We start from the raw sequence: 21,870 nt of genomic DNA on the forward strand, positions 1-21,870 counted from the left end.
ACCCGAGTAGCTGGGATTACAGGCGTGTACCACCACTCCTGGCCAATTTTTGTATTTTTAGTAGAGACAGAGATTTGCCATGTTGGCCAAGCTGGTCTTGAACTCCTGGCCTCAAGTGATCCACCCACCTCGGCCTCCCAAAGTGCTGGGATTACAGGTATGAACCACCACACCTGGCCAGGTTTCATCTTAAAAGTGTCCAGCTCTGACCATCTGTGTAGTAAAGAATTAGGCAGCCTTTGTCTTTGGTTTCTGGGAAGTAACCCCTAATCCTTTGGAATTTCCTGAGTGATAGGAGTATTCATTATTCATGGTAGACCCCTGGGATCCCACTTGATAGTTTCTGCTAACACAGTGACTCATGGAGGACCCCTGGATAGTTTGTTTGCAAGAGACAGGCTGAGAGCTGGCCACACGGAAAAGCCAACCATGCAGTTAGAGTTGGGGCTTTTGAGTCATGTGATACCAGTCCAACTTCCAGGAAGGAAAAGGGGGCTAGAGGGTGAGTTCAACCACATAGCCAGTGATTCAATCATGCCTAAATAACGAAGCCTCAATAAAAACTCTTGATACCAAAGCTCAGGAGAGGTCCCTGGTCAGAGTATTGTCATGCTTTGACACTGCAAGGGCAATGTGTCCCTGAGAATGAGGGAAGCTTCACATTTGGAACCCTCCCAGACTTTGCCCCAGGCACCTCTTGTTTCTGGTTTGTCCTTTTTGCTATAATAGAACTGCAATCGTAACATAGCTTTTCCTGGAGTTCTGTGAGTTGTTCTAACAAATTACTGAGCAGAGAGAGGCTGTGGGAAACTCCAAATTTGCAGCCAGCTAGTTAGAAGTAAGGATGGCCTGGGGACCCCTGAACTTGCTGCTGGTGTCTGAGGGCAGTTTTGTGGAGGAATGTGCCCTTAATGTTGAGTTCCCATTTGTTAAGTGTACAATTCAAGAGTTTTTGGTAGGTTCACAGAACTGTGCAGCTGTCATCCCCAACATGTTTTTTGAACTTTCAAATTTCTGATCTGGTTCAATCAAAAAGGAACCTCCAATCCAGGTTCATGCACTGGATTTGATTATTTCATTTAGAACACAATTTTTTTTTTAATTTTAATATTAGTGACTTTTTTTTTTTGAGACAGGGTCTTGCTTACTTCTGTTGCCCAGGCTGGAGTGCAGTGGTGCGATCACAGTTCACTGCAGCCTCAACCTCCTGGGGTCAAGTAATCCTCCCACCTCAGCTTCCCAAGCAGCTGGGACCACAGGTGCGCATCACCACGTCCAGCTAATTAAAAAAATTTTTTTTTGTAGAGATGGGGGTCTCACTATGTTGCTCAGGCTGGTTGCAAACTCCTGGGCTCAAGCAATCCTCCCACCTCAGTTGCTCAAAGTGCTGGGATTACAGGCGTGAACCATCACAACTGGTGACATTGATTTTTAAAGACTTTTTATTGAGCTATTACATAAGGTAAAAAGCACAAATCATGTTCACTGCTTTTTCACCTGGTACAACCCTGTAACCAGCACCCAGATTAAAAAAAGATAATGTGAGCAAGAAAAAAATAAAATAAAAATGACACTAAACAGAAAAGGATTGGTGGCTATTTTGGCTAAGCCCAGGTGTGTATTGCAGGTGCGTGTGTGTTTTGATCTCAGGGAAGCCTCCCGAGTAGCTGGGATTTACAGGTACCCCCTACCACACCTGGCTAATTTCTGTATTTTTAGTAGAGATGGGGTTTCACCATGCTGGTCAGGGTGGTCTCAAACTCCTGACCTCAGGTGATCTGCCAGCTTCGGCCTCCCAAAGTGCTGGGATTACAGGCGTGAGCACAATCTTGGTAACTAGCTACATAGGTGATACATATAGGAAACCAGCACAAAGTGGACCAGTATTCAATGAAATCTAACGACTAAACAAGTCCACAGAGGGAGAAAAACATTTACCAAAATCACAAGTCACACTTCTAATCAAATCTCTTTAATTTCCAGGGTCAGTTGTTCATAGCATCTACCTACTCATATAACAACTCCGCCCTTTGAAATGAATCCACTGTGGTTTGGATCTGTTACCTGTTTCTCTTTTCTGAGAGTAAAGAGAGCTACCTTCATAAATAATATTTGCTAAAAACAGCAAGGCAAAAAAAATTATCAATGCATTTGTGTCTTTCAGGGCAGACTGGTCTATCAAGTCCTTAATTTCCCCTCTCTCCTTTCTCCCTCCCTTCCCTAAAGGATATGCCTGTGGTAGGTGGATCTTTCTACCGCCCATCACAACCTTTCATTCCCTTTTCTGATGTTCAAATATAGGTCAATTCTGGTCATCAAACAAACTGCCAACAGGATAAGTAATGAGCCACTCAGATTAAGGTATGCACTAATAAAAATTTAATATCAGAAAACAGCATTTTTTTTTTTTAACCATTCACAATTAAAGTGGAAAGAGACAAAATTATAAGGCAGCCATCCATGGAATGATTTCATGTTTACAAGGGATCCAGAAAAAGGGACATTTAAAATCGCTGTTCCAGCTACTGAACCTGGGGAACTGAAGTCTTATCCCATGAGACTTCTAACTTGCTGGAAGATACCACAAGAAAAAAAGATCAAAGCCAGTCTCCTTGTGTTAAGCCACTGGGTTAGGCTGAGTATATCTAGAGAATTCCTAAATGGTTGTCTAGTTCTTTCCCACAAGTCACACCTTTCCTTCAGGTCTCCTGAGGTGAATCTAGATGTCTCAGGTACAAAGAGGTTACATCACTGGTTTTAATTTCACAGCATCTCGAACAGCGCACTTTGGGTGATGTGGACCATTCTGTATTGAGCAGAAATTTTCTAATGCAAGGAAGGTTCCCCTGTTGAACAACTACAGAGGATTTTCACTTAACATTGCAGCAGTTCTGGATGAATCTGGTCATTATTCTCAGTCTCCCAAGGGGCTCAGGGGCCCACAAGGCAGGAAGGTTCTTTGGGGGTTTGTGCTGCTGTCATACAGTTCCCGTGTTCAGTCCCTAGCTACCATGTGTTTCAGGGGCTTAATACACTCCGATGCTGGTGTGTCCTCTTACTTCTAATCCTTGAAAAAGAGAAAAACCAGGCAGTGACACTTAGAAGTAGGCTGGTAAAAAAACACAATCACATTTTCTCCTTTCTGCAAAGAAAGGACAACTCAAAACAGCCACTCCCTTTCTTTTTTCTAATGATTCAAAATACCAGAACAGGGCTCACCTGGCTGTTTTGAATTGGGAAAGAAAGAGGTGAAAGGGGGGAGAAAGAGAAAACACATAGCCTCTGTAGGTGGTACTGTTTCCAACTATCTACGTTCCAGTGCAGAATCTTTGCTAAAAAAAAAAAATTTGGCAACAGTGCGCACAGGAAAACTGAATCAAACCTGGAACGTCACTGCTTTGGTGAAATGAGAACTGACAAGCAATTAACTGGAGAATAAGTGAGGGGAATGGAGCAGTAGTATTCTTTAACTTAATTTGCCATTTAAGAGTACTTGGAATCTGAAGAAAGTCTATCCCTACCAAGGAAAGGGAGTCAAATTGCAATTAAGATTAACTTTGGTTATATGGAAGAATCATGCTTTTCATCATCAATTGCATCTCTTTGGTAGCCAATAATTCCATCTGTAATCACAGCAGCAACTTAAGTATTGCCAATGTTTTCAAATGTGTTACAGCATTAAGGCATCCACATCTAAAGAGGCAGTTTTAAATAAGAGGAAAATGGAACTGAAATGTGCCAAGAAGTAAACACGGACACGGCCTCTCCTGGAACACTGCCCACCACATCAGCAAGCTCTTCCTCCAGTGAAGAAGGCCTGTGCCATGCTGCTTGGTTCCCTGCTGCCTGAAGATGCATTTGAGCCCTATGAGATTAGTATGGCTATTTCTGCCTGCTGACCAGGAGAGAAATGAGTAGTTCTCGAGGCAGCAGCTTTAAAATCTGGGAAGGCCCATACATAGCTTCTGAGAGCTAAGAGGGCCCTGAAAGGTTTGCTTGTTAATAGTGAGGTCCAGAGGGGAAGGCAAATTTGGAAGTCAGATGGTTCAATGCTTGCCAGAGTTCAAGGCTCCATCCAGCAAGATATACTAGCCAAACTTTTAAGCATGATGGCAAGGCACTGCTGAAAGAGGCTTTGGCCAGTAGAACAAATTACTGACCATTGCACACAACAATATGATAGAAAGCACTACTGTCCAAACCAAACCAGACACTACAATCTGCTATTTATTTGACAAAGTCAGTTTCCAGAGAGAATCTAGGCAACCACAGAGTTCTGAAGGACCAGATGAAACCTCAAGTCTCTCACAAGTCATCTGTTAACATCCAATCAAGGAAGTCATTTGGACTTTCCATACTATACCTTCTCTTCGTGGTAAAATTGTATGCAATTGTTGCCAGTGACTACATATAACTGTATCCTATTTGTGCTACTTTCCTCACTGTGGCCAGCAGAGGGCTCACAAGCTTTATTTCCACAGCTGCTGATCCAGGGACAAATTCACGAAGGAAATAAATCATAGGCATGCTGGCTTATGCGTCATAAAAAACGTTTTTACAAACTACTACGTCCACTGCCCTGAAGAAACTAGTCTTGGTTCCCCCTTAGTGTAATGTGTTTTGAAATGGTACAGAAAGTAAAAATAAATTAATAATACAATATTATACACTTATTTGACAAGACAGGGTTTACACAAATTTTGGCAAATATGAAAAAAAATTATCCTAGTTTGTTAAACACTTTTGCTATCTCAATTGTTTAAATTACCAGAATATTAGTGATTGTGTCAATTCACACATGAGGAGGTGGTATTTGAAGGGCTTAACAAAGCGGCATTTGACACAAAGTTAACTTCTTTGAAGGGGATAAAGAATAAAGATATTATTATCTTCATTATAACAGTTCGAGAAGTGGTTGTCCTCACACAAATATTAACACCAGCAGTAAGCAGCAAATTGTGGGGAGGAAAGGCTAGAGGGAAAAGTTAGGAGAAAAGCATGGAAAAGACGAAGAGACAAGAGACATGATTCCAATGAGCTTTAAATCAATAGGCAAACACTTCTCATTTATGATCCATCTTGCTACAGGTGGTTATGTGAGAAGACACAGTGTCCCCTAACCTGACCTAGTATTTAGGTCCCTAGAGGGATTGCTGATCTGCTAAGAGTAATACCAAAAAAAAAAAAAAGGACAAACATACATTTTGGTAGTCTTTTAAAAAAGGCTACTACAAAGATATCAATAACCATCCAAAAATCACTTAAAATTTAATATCCCTTAATTTCCAAAGATACTTTGTGATCTGACTGTTCTTGAAGGAAAGCCTAGAACTGAAGCTACTAGAACTTGGCTCCTCTCTAAGAATGTGGAGACAGGTATCCTGCAAAGGAGCACTTGAAAAGGAATGCTGCAAAACACCAGTCGCCTCTTTAGAAGCTGCTCCCACCTCTCCTGCTCCATTTGATGGAATGGCAGGCTGGATTCAGAGAGGCACGTGCCAAAGGAGCTGTTTAAGCCCCTCTAGACATCCCCTTTCAGTGGACATCTCTTTTGAGTATAAAGTGAGCTTTCAATGTATCTTGCTGTAATTTTCCTGACCCTAATCCCAAATTAACCATAATCACCTTTAGCATCTAAGTGAGTGGGTGCTATGACCTTCCATCAAGGCATGTGGCATAGATGCTAAAGCACCAGTCTTACATGGTGGGAACCATTCATTAAAAATCAATGAATAAAGTGGCAGAACCTCTAAACTAAGAAGACAGAGACATAGCTAAATTACAGAACACTGTATTTTCATAATTACTATTTCATTGTGAGTATGAAGTTCTCCTCTTTTCCTTAAAACTAAATTCCATCTTCCCTGAGAATAGGGTTAAGAGAAACACTAAAACTCAAAATGTCAGGGGCCTTTTAAAAGATAACACAATGGGATGTCTATAGCTAACTGCAATGTGTTTCTACTCCAAAAGCTTTTCCATTACTCAGGTTTTAACCTCACCTCCCTCTGGACTCTAGGAATACATGTGGAGATGCGCAAGGCGAGACAAGAGACTGAGGAAGTGAGGAGCTGTCACGCGCCGGCTGTTCTCACTGGATGGCAAACGGCCCTGGACCGAGGCTGGACCTTGAACATTTAATGCTGGTGTCCTACTGACAGGATGAGGGGGATGAGGCAACCCAGAACCAGGGCTGCCACCTCCAGGCGGCTGAGGCCTCTCCCTCCCGTGGCATCAGGCTTGTGGCTGTGCCCTATTCCGCCCACCTCAGGGAGCACATGTACTGTGGCAACGTAAAGAAATGTCCCGGCAGAGAAAAGCATGGCCATTCCCGTGGCGTTCACCTCGGAAAGGGCTTCTTTACTGCTCTGTGAATTAGAAGAGAGAAAGAGGAGAAACTAAGTCAAGTAAAATTCAGGGTCAGGAAGAAGTCCCAATTAAAAAGCACTCACTATTCTTAACTGGTGCTGTCTAGGACACTGGGGACATCTAGAGAACAGAGCAATTTTAAGCTCTTCATGGGAAGCTTCCAAATAAGGGTTTAAGAATATCAGTGATGTATGCATTGATTTTTTTTAAAACGTATTGTAAATCATCAATTCATAATTATACATATTTATAGGGTATAAAGTGACATTATGATTCATGAATGTGGAATAATTAAATAAAACTAACATCTGTTATCTCAAATATTTATCATTTTTTGTGGTGAGAACATCTGAAATTTACTCTTAGCAATTTTGAAATGTACCACACGCTATTATTAAATATATTCACCACAGTTCCATCATTCTGTCCATCCATTCATCAACTGTATCTGTCTTTAGAGATGAGGTCTCGCTATGTTGCCCAGGCTGGAGTTGAGTGGCTATTCACAGGCACAATCATAATACATTACAGCCTGGAGCTCCCAGGCTCACGCAATCCTCCTGTCTCAGCTTCCCAAGTAGCTGAGACTACAGATGTGCGCCACTGCTCCTGGCTCACGATTTTTTTATAAAACGAACTTTAAGTGTTGGTTCAACAGGTTTGGCTTGTATTATTCTTGAGATAGAATCGACAACATATTATTGCAGATATTAAATTTCAGACATGAATGTATTTATTCTACTAATATTTAACAAGCATCATCTATGCACCAGGCTCTGTACCAGGTGCCTGAGATACAGTGGTAATCAAGATGCAGTAGTTGCCCTCATAGAGCTTAGAAATATCTCGTAAGTGGCCGGGCGCAGTGGCTCATGCCTGTAATCCCAGCACTTTGGGAGGCCAAGGTGGGCGGATCATGAGGTCAGGAGTTCGAAACCAGCCTGGCAAACATGGTGAAACCCCGCCTCTACTAAAAATACAAAAATTAGCTGGGTGTGGTGGCAGGCGCCTGTAATCCCAGCTACTCAGGAAGCTGGGGCAGGAGAATCGTCTGAACTTGGGAGGCAGAGGTTGCAGTGAGCCAAGACTGCGCCACTGCACTCCAACCTGGGTGACAGGGCAAGACTCCATCTCAAAAAAAAAAAAATATATATATATATATACACACACACACACACACACACATATATATATATGTGTATCTCATAAGCTAATCTTTATAAAACTAATTTCAACCTTTTCTATTAAAAAAGTAGACCTATAGACTAAGACAATTAATTAAAATTTTAAGAAAAGGACACGCCATAGATGCAGCAAGTAACTCCATGTCTCCAGAATTATCAGTATCTTCCTGTCAAAAGTTAAACTGACATTAATTATTGAAGTAATTGAGTAATCTGTTAAAGGGAACAACATACTGCTCACTGAAAGAAGAGAAGACTCTTCAGGTAAATGGAAAGGGTTTGTTTTTATTGTTGTTGTTGTTGTTGTTTTTGAGACGGAGTCTTGCTCTGTCGCCCAGGCTGGAGTGCAGTGGCGCAATCTCAGCTCACTGCAAGCTCTGCCTCCCGGGTTCATGCCACTCTCCTGCCTCAGTCTCCCAAGTAGCTGGGACTATAGGCACCCGCCACCATGCCTGGCTCATTTTTTGTGTTTTTAGTAGAGACGGGCTTTCACTGTGTTAGCCAGGATGGTCTCGATCTCCTGACCTCGTGATCCACCCGCCTCGGCCTCCCAAAGCGCTGGGATTATAGGCGTGAGCCACCGTGCCCAGTGGAAAGGGTTTTTATAACACACTGTTAGCAACTAAGATCAACAAACCCTTGCTTAACAGGAAGTTAGCCATTTTTTATCTCATTTTTCACATGTTCCTATTAATATGGGTTTTACTGCCAAATACTGAATTGACTGACACTCAGAAGAATCAATGACCTTTAGAGAGGGCGTTGGGGAAAGTAGTTCCCATCAACTAGCCCTGAGTCAGCTTGTTTCTAAGATTTTCCTCTAGTTGCCTGCCAGTTGACATTTGGGTAAAATGTGGAGGGTTGTTGCTAAGAACTACAGCCCAGACAGGATTATAAGGCATGGAAAGGTCCAGCTTGGAGACGGAAGAGCACATGTTACCTCAGGTCTGAAGCTATGTTCAATACAAAGTATTCAATAGAAAGTACTGTACAGTTGCTATCTGGGGACATGAGAGCTGGGAGAAGAGGAACACGTGAAAAATGAGACCAAGAATGGCTAAGTTCCTGTTAAGCAAGGGTTTGATGATCTTGGTTGCTAACAGTGTGTTATAAAAACCCTTTCCATTTACCTGAAGAGCCTTCTCTTCTTTCAGTGAGCAGTATGTTGTTCCCTTTAACAGATTACTCTATCACTTCAGTAATCAATGTCAGTTTTTTAAACTTTTGACAGCAATCTCTGCCCAGCTGCTGCTCTTCTCAAAGCTGCTACATCGCTTGTTACTCATGCTTCATGTGTCTACCTCACATTAAATATGGACAGATTTGACTTATTAGATATCTGTCAAATGAAACTAGCATGGCTGGTTAAGTTACACTATTTTAAATATTGAAGGGCTATCATATTTATGCTAATATTCTTGGAATTGATTAACAGGGAAGAAGTTTTCAAACCAAATGAATAAGGAAATGCTAAATTTACAAAAAGGAAAATTGGAATTAAGATATTTACCCTGTACAGTTTTTACTCCTAATTTTATCTTTAGTTTGAGAGAGTAACGTATTGGAAAAATTCAATCCAAGAAACTGTAAGTTCTAAGAGATCACAAGACACTTGTTTAGATAGCTGGGAATAGATTAGCTTACCTTACTCAGTCCTAAGTATGTCACCATGGACATAACTGGTGCGGCCAGTGAAAAGACCAGCAAGTGCTTTCTGATTCGATTCCGCTCTAAGCCAGCATGCATCAAGAAGGAAACCAGACCAAAAGCAGCTGGTGCCTGGAAATAAAAAATCATCTCTTATTATCACTCTAGAAGTATGGATTGCTTCTATATTAAGAAGTATATGCCATTTGACTATGAGTTCTCATACAAAGAAAAACTCACAAAAGGCCAGGCACAGTGGCTCACGCCTGTAATCCTAGCACCTTGGGAGGTCGAGGTGGGCGGATCACTTAAGGTCAGGAGTTCGAGACCAGCCTGGCCAACATGGTGAAACCCCGTTTCTACTAAAAATACAAAAATGTGTGGTGGTGGGCACCTGTAATCCCAGCTACTTGGAAGGCTGAGACAGGAGAATCACTTGAACCCAAGAGGCGGAGGTTGCAGTGAGCCGAGATCATGCCATTGCACTCCAGCCAGGGTGACAAGAGCAAAACTCCATCGCAAAAACAAAACACAAAAAACCCACAAAAAAACCAAAAAACAAAACCAGGCAGAATACCAATGCTGAGCTATGCCTCTTAGGAATTAACGTTCTAAGCCAACAAAAGATCCTATTTGTGTGTTTCTTGGATAATAAAAAAGAGAAACAGTCAAGAAAAGAAAAATACTTTCGAACAAAAATTATTACTATGAAATATAAAAGTCTGAGGAGAATTTGACAGTTTGTGTATATGACTACACACAAAAAAAGAAACCCCTCAAGTAAATGCTTAAGAAAATGGGAACAAGAAGCTATGAACAAATTTATTCAATTCTCCAAAACGAATAGCAATTATGAAATGAAGAAAATGTTCCCGTTCCAGAAAAAACACAACAACCATGAGAAATTTTAATTATGAATACACTCAATACCAAACCTTACACCAAAATTTTGCTCACCTTATGTAGCATGATTGCCACAAACACAATTAACTGGACACTAGTCTGTGAAGTAGACGCTGCTGCTCCCAAAGCAACACCATCAGCTATATTTGGAAACAAGGAAACATAAAATACTATAAACAACAACAACAGTAACAGTGTAGTGGTTGAGTGTGTGAGCTTTATAGTCAGGTCCAGCTGGATCTAGTAAGGTTACTTAACCTTTCTAAACGTCAGCCTTATCTTTAAATAATGTGTTCAATAAAGTATGTATTTCTCAGGGTTTTCATGAGGATTAAAGGAGATAACTTAGATAAAGAGCTTAGCATCTGGCCCAGAGTATTCAGTGTTAGTTATTTTGGTTGTTGTTGTTGTTATTGGAAAACTGACATTCAATTTTCCAACTAATCAAAAATCCATTGATTAGTTAATCAAATTGTAACAAGGGAAATACCAAAGAAGAATTTCAAAGGAAGCAACTCTTAATCTTATAGGTAAAGCAAGACAATAGTCCCAGCTACAAGGGAGGCTGAGGCAGGAGGATTGCTTAAACCCAGGAGGCGGAGCTTGCAGTGAGCCGAGACCGTGCCACTGCACTCCAGCCTGGGCGACAGAGCAAGACAGACAAGAAAGACAGACAGACAGAAAGACAAGAAGGAAGGAAGGAAGGAAGGAAGGAAGGAAGGAAGGAAGGAAGGAAGGAAGGAAGGAAGGAAGGAAGGAAGGAAGGAAGAAAGGAAGAAAGGAAGAAAGGAAGAAAGGAAGGAAGGAAGGAAGGAAGGAAGGAAGGAAGGAAGGAAGGAAGGAAGGAAGGAAGGAGGGAGGGAAGGAGGGAAGGAGGGAAGGAGGGAAGGAGGGAAGGAGGGAAGGAGGGAAGGAGGGAAGGAGGGAAGGAGGGAAGGAGGGAAGGAGGGAAGGAGGGAAGGAGGGAGGGAGGGAGGGAGGGAGGGAGGTAGGGGAGGGGAGGGGAGGAGAGGTAGGAAGGAAGGAAGGAGAAAAGAAAAGGAGGAGAAGGAAAGGAGAAAAGGGAAGGAGAAAAGGGAAAGAGAAAAGGGAAGGAGAAGGGAAGGAAGGGAAGGGACGAGACAGGACAGGAAAGGAAAGGAAAAAGAAAAGGAAGAAAGGAAGAACGAAAGAATGAAAGAAAAAGAAACAAAGAAATAAAGAAAATAAAGATATTAGAACTCTATATAGATGATTACTACATAATGAGTAAACGTTGGTTGAATGAATGAAATTTGTTAGAAAAGAATATTACACTTAGAAAGGGCCAGGTAACAGTGTACCACCTTTCACATGCCTTTCTTTGCCACTGACAGAATTCTATTACTAGGACTAGGTTTGGGTTATGATTCTAAGGTGTACCCTGTCAGCCATGCTGAGACCTCTGCATTCCACTGCATACCACTTCTGCTTAAACAGTGCTTTGTGTATAAACAGGTAACAGAGCTGTGCAGGACAAAAGTGCCACGGCTCTTTTACAGATGACATTCTAGAGCCAAGAATGAAAAGAGCAAACTTTTTCTTAAGAGCTAGACAGTAAATATTTCAGGCTTTGCAGTTATTTGGTCTCTTGCAACTGTTCAATTCTGCCACTGTTGCACAAAAACAAAGGGATGGATAATTGTCATTGTCTATCTCTTCCTCAGCTTCCTGCAACTTTATCTTCATTCTAACATCAGTCACATTTGCCTTTCTCCATTTTTTACTGCCATCACCCTAATCTAAATTTTCATCACTCAAACAAACCTAAATTAGCAATAGGTTCCCTACTCTCATTTTTCCCTAATCGAATTCATTGTCACAGATAATACACAAATAACATGGGCAAGGCTGTGTTCCAATAAAACTTCCTTAATTTGAATTATATAATTCTCAAGTGCTACAGTATGTTCCTCTTTTTTTTTTTTTTAAACCATTAAAAAGTATAGACACCATTCTTAGCTTGCAAACCCGTGACACTGAGCACACCAGGCTTGTGCTTGTGTCAGAGGACTTCATTAAGAAATGCTTTCCTCAAAGGCCAGTCCAAGAGCATTCAATGAGGACAGTCCCTGAAATATAAACACTAAGGTCTCCCCTGTGTGACCGCAGTGTTTAGAAAACAAAGAAGTTCCACTGCAATCCAACCCTACCTGCAGCATGGACGACCAGACCCAGCGTGGTGGTGATTTTGGAATTGCTAGATCTTGCTGCTTCTGGATCTAAAGTGAAAATGAGAAAGACAGCGTTAAGCTATGTGAGACAGAAACTGTTCAAACACTGGTCTAGAGGTGAAAGAATTTCACCTCCAGAACAGAAAGTGAAAGCTCTTAAAGTAGATTATTATTTTCCTCACTGCTATCTTTTTTCTAATTTTTTTTTTTCTTTTTTTTTTTTTTAAGATGGAGTCTCACTCTGTCACCCAGGCCGGATGGAGTACAGTGGCTTGATCACAGCTCACTGCAACTTCCACCTCCTGAATCATCTCCAGTGATTCTCCTGCCTAGGCCTCCCCAATAGCTGGGATTACAGGCAGGCACCACCATGCCCAGCTATTTTTTGTATTTTTAGTAGAGACAGGGTTTCACTAACATTGGTCAGGCTGGTCTCGAACTCCTGACCTCCAATGATCTGCCCGCCTCACCCTCCCAAAGTGCTGAGATTATAGGCATGAGCCACCGCACTGAGCCACTATCTTTTTTCTTTCTGCTTCAAACCCTTAGAAGATTTCCCTGTCCTGAAGAGGTGGCTAAGAGGGAACTCTTCATCTGACTCAGCCTTACCTTAACAGAAAAATCACTGAAATGTGTAACCCCCAACGGCCCCAACTTCCTCCTATTCCTTAATCCTCTTCCTCTACTATTCCAAGGCAAGTGCTCTATGGCCTCTGATCATTTATTTCCAGACCTATCTAACTGTCATTATCTATCTCTTTCCTGGCATCCTGCAACTTTATCTTCATTCTAACATCTGTCACATTTGTATTGCCATCACCCTAACCTAAATTTTCAGCACTCAAACCTAAATTAGCAACAGGTTCTCTACTCTCATTTTTCCCTAATATAATTCATCCTACACATCTGTGTCAGACTCATCTTTTGAAAACACCATCCTTGGCCGGGCACAGTGGCTCACACCTATAATCCCAGCACTTTAGGAGGCTGAGGCGGGTGGATCACCTGAGGTCAGGAGTTTGAGACCAGCCTGACCAACATGGGGAAACCCCGTTTCTACTAAAAACTACAAAAAGTAGCTGAGTGTGGTGGCAGGAGCCTGTAATCTCAGCTACTTGGGAGGCTGAGGCAGGAGAACTGCTTGAACCCAGGAGGCAGAGGTTGCAATGAGCCGAGATCATGCCATTGCCCTCCAGCCTTGGCAACAAGCGTGAAACTCCGTCTCAAAAACAAACAAACAAAAAAACCCACCACCTTTCTGATGTGTCAGTTACCAGTTAAGAATCTGCTGCTTTTCAAATTCAGGGCAAACTGCTATATTAGGTAGGTTCTTAAGCCCTTTATCAACTAGTTCCAACTTATTTCTCAACGTCCAGTCTAGTTAAACCAGTTTGCTTAACACCATCAAACAAAACATTCTTATTCTCCTTTCCCCAAGTCTCCTCACCTGTAATTCTTGGCACATACTGAACTTACCAGCTTGTTAACCCAAACTTGGACACCATTCAAAGTCTAACTACAGAACTTCAAGAAAGAATAAAAAATTGAAGACTAAGCATGGTGGCTTACACCTGTAATCTCAGCAGCTTGGGAAGTTGAGGTAGGAGGATCTCTTGAGGCCAGGAGTTTGAGACCAGCCTGGGCAAAATCACAAGACCCTATCTCTACAAAATTTTTAAAATTTAGCCAAGTGTGGTGGTGCATGCCTGTAGTCCCAGGTATCTAGGAGGTTAAGGCAGAAGGATCACTTGTGCCTAGGAGTTTAAGGCTGCAACATGTTATGCTCATGCCACTGGACTCCAGCCTGGGTGACAGAGCAACACCTTGTCTCAAGACAAATTCAAAATAAAAATAAAAAATAAATTTAAAAAACTGATTCCAGCTCAAAGCAACTCTCCCCTTGCCTAGACCTAGTGATCTATGCGGGCAGTCTCCACACGCTACTTCAAAGGTTCTTCTATATTACCACCTCAGATATAGAAAGCCATTTTCACCTAAATGTTTTATATCCCCAGATGGACTGTAAACGCTAAAGCATTAAATTTTCTACCTCTCTTTTCCTTTAACATGTCTGACAGAATGTAGCACAGCACTAGGCACCCAATAGTTACTTAATAAATCCTTGCTGAAGAGTGAGAAAAGTATTTGTGTGTATTAAATAAAGATGTTAGTGCTATTATAGGAAACATATAAATAAGTAAAGTTAAAAGATGCAGACATCAGAATGCCAGGTAAAATGACAGATGAACATCAGTCAAGTAAGTTATAGGGGATTTAATCTTCTTAGGAGTCCAGCACACAAAAGGAAGGGGTTTACAATGGAAAAAGTACACAAGTAAAGTGACATATTACCTCTTATTAATAAATGATATTTTCTTATTAAAACACTGCAAAGAAGGGAAGCTAAAGACCCTAGTCACTCTGAGCCAGCAAACAGCTCAATGTTACCCTGAACTGGAAGGAACAGTCAAATTACACTGTGTGCAAGCTGGCTCTGGCCTTTTCTTTATACAAAGCCTTATCGTCCAGTTACACTTAGGATCTTCAACAATTAGAGGCTTTAAAATTAGAAAGCTTTTATAAACCTATAAAGACGGTCACTTAGCATAAATTTAATAAATATACTTTCATTGACATTTTATAATCCATAAAACTCTGCAGAAAATAGGTAAAACCAGGTCATCACACATGAAAGCCAGCAAAAACAATGACTTCAGAGATAAAAGAGAAAGAAGGATAAAGGAACACAAGCTACATTTAATTCTCTGTATAGGATTACAGGGCACTACTGGGCCCATACATTTTACTTTTTTAGAGACAGAGTCTTGCTCTGTTGCCCAGGCTGGAGTGACATGGTGCGATCATAGCTCACTGCTGCCTCGAAATGAAGTGATTCTCCCTCCCACCTCAGTCACCTGAGTAGCTGTGACTACAGGCAAGTGCCACTATGCCCTGGCTAATTTTTAAAGTACTTTTTTGTAGAGATGGGTCTCGCTGTGTTGTCCAGGCTGGTCTCAAACTCCTGACCTCAAGTCATCTTCCCACTTTGGCTTCCCAAAGTGCTGGAATTACAGGCCTGCGCCATTGTGCCTGGCCCACCAATCACCATATATATCTTTAGAATCAGGTTTTTTTTTAAAAAAATCATTTGTTAAATGGAAATTTCTTTCAACTTACTGAGGAGGAAAAATTTTATTTTACATATTTAACATGTTTACATTTACATACATGTTTCGAAACACAAAGAAGTGAAGTGACCATTTCATTATTTTCCACATTTCTCTTTGGCAGATCAAGGATTCTGAGAAAGTACCAGGATATCTTTCTTCCTTCCTTCCTTCTTTTTTTTTGAGACGGAATTTTGCATTGTCACCTGCCCTGGAGTGCAGTGGCGCGATCTTGGCTCACTGCAACCTCTGCCTCCCAGGTTCAGGTGATTCTCCTTGCCTCAGCCTCCCAAGTAGCTGGGATTACAGGCACCCGCCACCACGCCCAGCTAATTTTTTTTTGTATTTTTAGTACAGACAAGGTTTCACCATGTTGGCCAGGCTGGTCTCAAACTCCAGACCTCATGATCCACCTGCCTTGGCCTCCCAGTGCTGGGATTACAGGTGTGAGCCACTGTGCCCGGTCCCCTTCCTTTCCCGCATAAGCAAACATTCACATTATGTACACACACACATACACACACACACACAAAACCAGGATGTCAGAGGGAAACTAGAGCCACTCACCCCTTCCCAGGATCAGAAAACAGAAAAGGTCATTACCTTCTGCAGTTACTGTCTGTTCTTGAACTCACAACACTGTCCTGACCATGAATAAGGTCAGGTAGGAGAAACTTACAACTCCCTCAACTATAGGTTCACAAGTGTGAAATTCGACCATCCTTGTTTCTCTTTCTCTCTTTTTTTTTTTTTTGAGACGGAGTCTCACTCTGTCGCCCAGGCTGGAGTGCAGTGGCCGGATCTCTGCTCACGGCAAGCTCCGCCTCCCCGGTTTACGCCATTCTCCTGCCTCAGCCTCCCGAGTAGCTGGAACTACAGGAGCCCGCCACCTCGCCCGGCTAGTTTTTTGTATTTTTTAGTAGAGACAGGGTTTCACCATGTTAGCCAGGATGGTCTCGATCTCCTGACCTCGTGATCCGCCCGTCTCGGCCTCCCAAAGTGCTGGGATTACAGGCTTGAGCCACCGCGCCCGGCCTCTCTCTCTTTTTTTAAGACACAGGGTCTTCCTCTGTCACCCAGGCTGAAGTACAGTGGCACAATCATAGCTCACTGCAGTTTTGAATTCTTGGGCTCAAGCAATCCTCCCATCTCAGCCTCCCAAGTAACTGGGATTACAGGCACATGCCACCGTGCCCAGCTAATTTTTAAGATTTTTGTAGAGACGGGGTCTTGCTTTGTTGTCCAGGCTGGTCTCAAACTCCTGGGCTGAAGCAATCTTCCCGTCTTGGCCTCTCAAATCGCTTGGGATTACAGGCGTGAGTCACCACGCCCAGCCTACTTTAAATTGAAACTGGCAAGAATCACAAGAAAAATGTCTTGGAGCCCAGTGTGGCCAACTATGTAATACAGCCAGAGTCCAATACCACCCAACGGTGCTTCTCATCTGCTGTTTGGAATAAGGCATGTGAATAAAACCACTTATTCCTACATCAACTTTCCAAGATAAGATTTTATTAAAAAATATAACTCTATGGAAAAAAATATTAACACATAGTAAATACAAGGAGATTAAAAACCCTTCTAGACCAAAAACAGTTTGTTTTGTTTTAAGCTCAATCCCATAATTTGTTTAAACCCTAATTTGGAAATAATTTTAAACCTTCGGTAAAGTTGCAAGAATAGTTATAAAAAATTCATACATCCTTTTCTCAGATGGACCTAATGACTAACATTTTGCCCCATTTGCTTCATCATTTATACTCATGCTCTCTGTACACACACACATTCTTTTTCTGTAACATTTAAAAGTAAGTAGCACACACACATCAAAAACCCTTTATCCCCAGATACTTCAATGTGTATTTTCTAAGAGAAAAGATACTTTCTTACATAATCACAGTATAGTTATCAACATTGACACTTTTTCTAATTTTCTTGCATGTTGTAATTTTGTCAACTGCTCAATAAGCACTTACTTCAGCGCATGTTTCCTTTCCAGGAAGGCTCCGGTAGAGAATTACACATTTCACTGAGTTGTAACTCTTTAGTCTCTTTTCATCTGGAACATTTTCTCTCCCTTTGACTTTTATGACATTGCCATTTTTGGATAATATATTCTCTTCCTTTCTTGTTTTTTTAGTAATAAAAAACTTTTGTGTGTATGTCCTTAGACTATGGGTTCCTGGATGAACTGTTATAAAGGTGATGATGCTTCTCAGGGTATCACATCTAGAGGTGCAGGATGTACATCTGCTGCTCACTGGTGGTGTTAATTTTGAATTATATCCTGGACATTGCCAACATTATCTCGTGGCTAGTCAGACTTTGTTATATTCCTCCAAAGAGTGACTTTTTTGTTTGTTTTGCTTTAAGTAATTTGGTTGGATTAAAACTGCAAACTGTCCTTTTGGGTTGCTGCTCAATTTTCAGTTTAATTTTGTGTGTGTGTGCGTGTGTGTATGTGTGTGTGTTTTGTTTGGTTTTTGTTTTTTGAGACAGGGCCTCCCTCTGTTGCCCAGTCTGGAGTGCGGTGGCACAATCTTGGCTCGTTGGCTCACTGTAACCTCCCTGTCCTGGGCTCAAGCTACCCTCCCACCTTAGTCTCCTAAGTGGCTGGGACTACAAACACAGGTCGCCACACCCAGCTAATTTTTGTATTTGTTGTAGAAAAAACGTCTTGCCATGTTGACCAGGCTGGTCTCAAACTCCTGGGCTTAACCCATTCACCCACCTTGGCCTCCCAAAGTCCTGGGATTACAGGCATGAGCCACTGCAGCCAGCCCAGTTTAGTTCATAATTATCTTCAGTTGAGTTACCTGGAGTTTGCCCATGAAAGCATGGTTCAGGGTCAGCTAGAGACCGAGGCAGTTCATATACAGAATTTGGGGGTGAGTTTCTCTTCTTTCTAGGATTCTCCCTTATTTTCAGTGCTGTAACCACTGAAACTCCTGAACTCTGTCCTCTGGTTCTTCAGTCTAGAAAGATTGAGTTTTCTATCAGAGATTTAGCTGTCCACAGGGTGCTGACTACTAAAAGCAGTAAAAATAGGAAATGCACCCTGTTCCAAGTGCTGACTCCCCTCCAGAATTTGCTTGCTTTGGGTCGCTCTCCACTGTCTTTAGCTTGTGGTTTTTTTAATTCTGTCCAGTGTTTTTAGTTACCTGTAAGGAGGCTGATCTGAGAGCTTACTTGGCCGTATCAAAAGCAGAATGCTTGTGACCTTAATTTTGACTATCCAATCAAGGTATCACCTGATTTCTTCATTTAGCTACTTCTTTCCCCTTGAAGCCAATAAGGAAATAAAAATTTCCCCCTACATTTAACATTCATTGATGATGTGTGCCTGAGTCAACCTTTACTGAGGGTTGCAAAAGTGAGCATTTTTCCAACTCCAGCACTTTTTCTACATTTAACAATTGGCATTAAGCATTCTACTATAAGCAAATGCATGCTCTCTCTTTCCCCATATATAATATATATATAAAAATATATTATATATAACATTATATATTATATGTATATTATATATTATATTAAAATAATTAATATACAATATAATACATATAATATATTATATATTATATATGTATTGTTAATTATATTATTAATTATATATTATATATTATATAATATATAACATATATATGATATCAGGTGGGCTCATGGATTCCCATTTTCTTTTTTTTTTTTTTTTTTTTTTTTTTTTGAGATGGAGTTTCGTTCTTGTCTCCGAGGATGGAGTGCAACGGCACAATCTTGGCTCACTGCAACCTCCACCTCCCAGGTTCAAGCAATTCTCCTGTCTCAGCTTCCCTAGTAGCTAGAATTACAGGTGTGTGCCACCATACCTGGTGAATTTTTTATTTTTAGTAGAGATGGGGTTTCACCATGTTGGTCAGGCTGGTCTTGAACTCCTAACCTCAGGTGATCCACCCGCCTTGGCCTCCCAAAGCGCTGGGATTACAGGTGTGAGCCACCGCGCCCGGCCAGATTCCCATTTTTTGAATGGTTTATGCTTTATTACTGTTCTTAATTATGTTGGTGCTCAACTTATCCCAGATGTGGCCAGTGGGAACTCTTTTAAGAGGGTTCCTATATCCTATGACATGCTCCCATCTTCTTCCTTCCTTCTGTTTTTTTCAGTACTAGATGTTCCAAGCTCACTTGTACTTACCCTGCCCCTGTCCTAGAATCAGTCCTGATTCTTCTCTGAAGAGCCCCGGCATGCTCATGATAGTGGGATGTCTTTAGTTCTAGGCCCCATCTCCAGACACAGCTAGGACATATATATGTACATACATGTATATACAAATATATATACATAAACAAATACATTTAGAAATCCTGAGTCCAATACCTCCAATTCCAATCCATCCCTATAGGGGTTCTTTCTTGCCTTGCTCCACTCCATACTTGTGTGTTCCTTCTTCCACACTTAGAACCCTGACTCCACCAACATCAACACGACCCATTTACTCAATCCTATAAAACATCTAAAGCAGCTTCAGAACAGTTTTGCCCATTCCATTACAAAACAACAATAACAACAACAACGAGTTCAGTATTTGTTTATAGTTTTCTCCCAGCTCTACCCAAGACTAAACATATACAGTCAAATACTACACTCATAATTTACTTGAATTAGTTTTTTTAAAATCCCTTCAGTGTGACTGTATTATTCATTTGAAATACAATTCATCTGTTGTATGGGAGTTAGTGCTCCCATCTGTATTGGTTTCATTCTATTTTTTGAATATGTAGAATATTAACATGTTTCCAAAAGTCAGAACTATACCAAAAAGGCATGCTCAGGGGAATATCATGTGCTCCCTAAACCTTCTGCCCTCTCATACCCTCCACCCTACCCCATGCAGTTAATAAATATCTTTTGTTTGCTAGCCAGTTCTTCTGTCTCTTTTTTGTAAAGCTAAGTAGATACAGTTGACCACTGCACTGAACAATGTGGAGGCTGGAGTGCTGACCCCCTACACAGTCAAAAATCCACATATAACTTTTCACCACCCAAAAACTTAACTACTAATAGCCTACTGATGATCAGAAGTCTTAATGATAACAAAGTCGATTAATATATATTTTGTTATATGTGTTAATACTCTATTTTTACAAAAAAGTAAGCTAGGTAAACATTATTTAAAAATCATAAGAAAGAGAAAATATATTTACTATTAAGTAGAAGTGGATCATCATAAAGGTTTTCATCCTCATCATCTTCACACTGAGTAGGCTGAGGAGGAGGACAAGGAGGAAGAGGAGGGGTCGGTCTTTCTGTCTCAAGGGAGGCAGAGGTAGAAGAGGTGAAGGAGGTGGAAGGGGAGGCAGGAGAGGCAGACACACTCGGTGTAACTTTTATTGAAAGAAAATCTATGTATAAATGGACTCACACAGTTCAAACCCATATTGTTCAAGGGTCAACTGTATGTTTTTCTTATTTCCCCTTCTTTCTTACACAAAACATAATATACGCTAGATGATCATTACATTTTTTGCTTTTTTTTTTTCCATTTAACAATACCTCCTGGGAATCTCTCCCTATCAGTTCACAGATACCTGAATCTTTATTCTTTTATTATTTTTTTTTAGAGCGACAGGGTTTCACACTGTCACCCAGGCTGGAGTGCAGTTATGCGATCATAGCTCATTGCAGCCTTGAATTCCAGTTTCAAGTAATCAACCTACCTCAGCCTCTCAAAATGCTGGGATTAAAGGGGTGAGCCTCTGTGCTCCGCCTGAATCTTTATTCTTTTCTACAGCTACATGGTACTCCATTATGGTACATACCATAGTTCATTCAGCCAATCTCCATGACCGAACATTTAAGTATTTTCCAATGATAAATAATGCTGCATTGAATAATCTTGTGCATATGTATTTTCATATTGGAGCTGTATTTGAGTAAATCCCTAGAAGTGGGGTTTTTGGTCAAAGGGTAAATACATATGTGGTTTTGTTAGATATTGCTAAATTCCTCTCCATGGGTATTGTACCATTTTGCATTGGCACCCCAATATATGAGTGCCTATTCTATCACAGCTTTGCCAGTCAGGTGTATTGTTAAGCTTCTGAACTTTCGCCTGACAGGTAAGAAATGGTATCTCAGCATAGCTCTGATTTGTATTCAAGTGAAACTGAACATTTTTTTATACGTTTAAGGGCCATTTTAATATCTTATTGTGATCATCTGTTCATGTTTTTTGCCTGCTTTTCTGCAGATTTTTCTGTCGACCAAAGATTCTTAGCCTGGGGTCTATAGAGGTGAGTACAGGTAGAATTCAGGGGATGTCTGTGACTTTAACTTGAAAAAAATGCGTTTTTATTTTTACTAACCTCTGAAATTTAGCATTTCCTTTATCTTTTTTTTTTTTTTGAGATGGGATCTTGTTCTCCTGC

The 21,870-nt window shown here is 41.1% G+C and overlaps 1 protein-coding gene across 6 annotated transcripts in view; it reads right to left on the reverse strand.

Moving 5' to 3' along the window:
- Positions 1 to 2,356: 2,356 nt before the first annotated feature.
- The window catches only part of LOC105472897 (solute carrier family 39 member 9), a 63,443-nt gene continuing 43,929 nt past the window's right edge, over positions 2,357 to 21,870 (reverse strand). For 4 of the 6 annotated variants that reach the window (XM_071099973.1, XM_011726477.3, XM_011726476.3 and 1 more), the window contains 4 exons: positions 12,275 to 12,343; positions 10,158 to 10,243; positions 9,198 to 9,332; positions 2,357 to 6,368 (listed from right to left, as the gene is read on the reverse strand). In XM_071099973.1, the coding sequence (XP_070956074.1) occupies positions 6,138 to 6,368; positions 9,198 to 9,332; positions 10,158 to 10,243; positions 12,275 to 12,343 (521 nt within the window). In that variant the 3' untranslated portion in view covers positions 2,357 to 6,137. Of the gene's footprint in view, positions 6,369 to 9,197; positions 9,333 to 10,157; positions 10,244 to 12,274; positions 12,344 to 20,646; positions 20,708 to 21,870 lie in introns of all 6 variants that reach the window. The other 2 variants (XM_071099971.1, XM_071099972.1) reach the window with 1 other exon arrangement.

The sequence above is a fragment of the Macaca nemestrina genome, chromosome 7 (assembly GCF_043159975.1).
Source record: "Macaca nemestrina isolate mMacNem1 chromosome 7, mMacNem.hap1, whole genome shotgun sequence".
In the NCBI taxonomy this organism is placed as follows: Eukaryota; Metazoa; Chordata; class Mammalia; order Primates; family Cercopithecidae; genus Macaca; species Macaca nemestrina.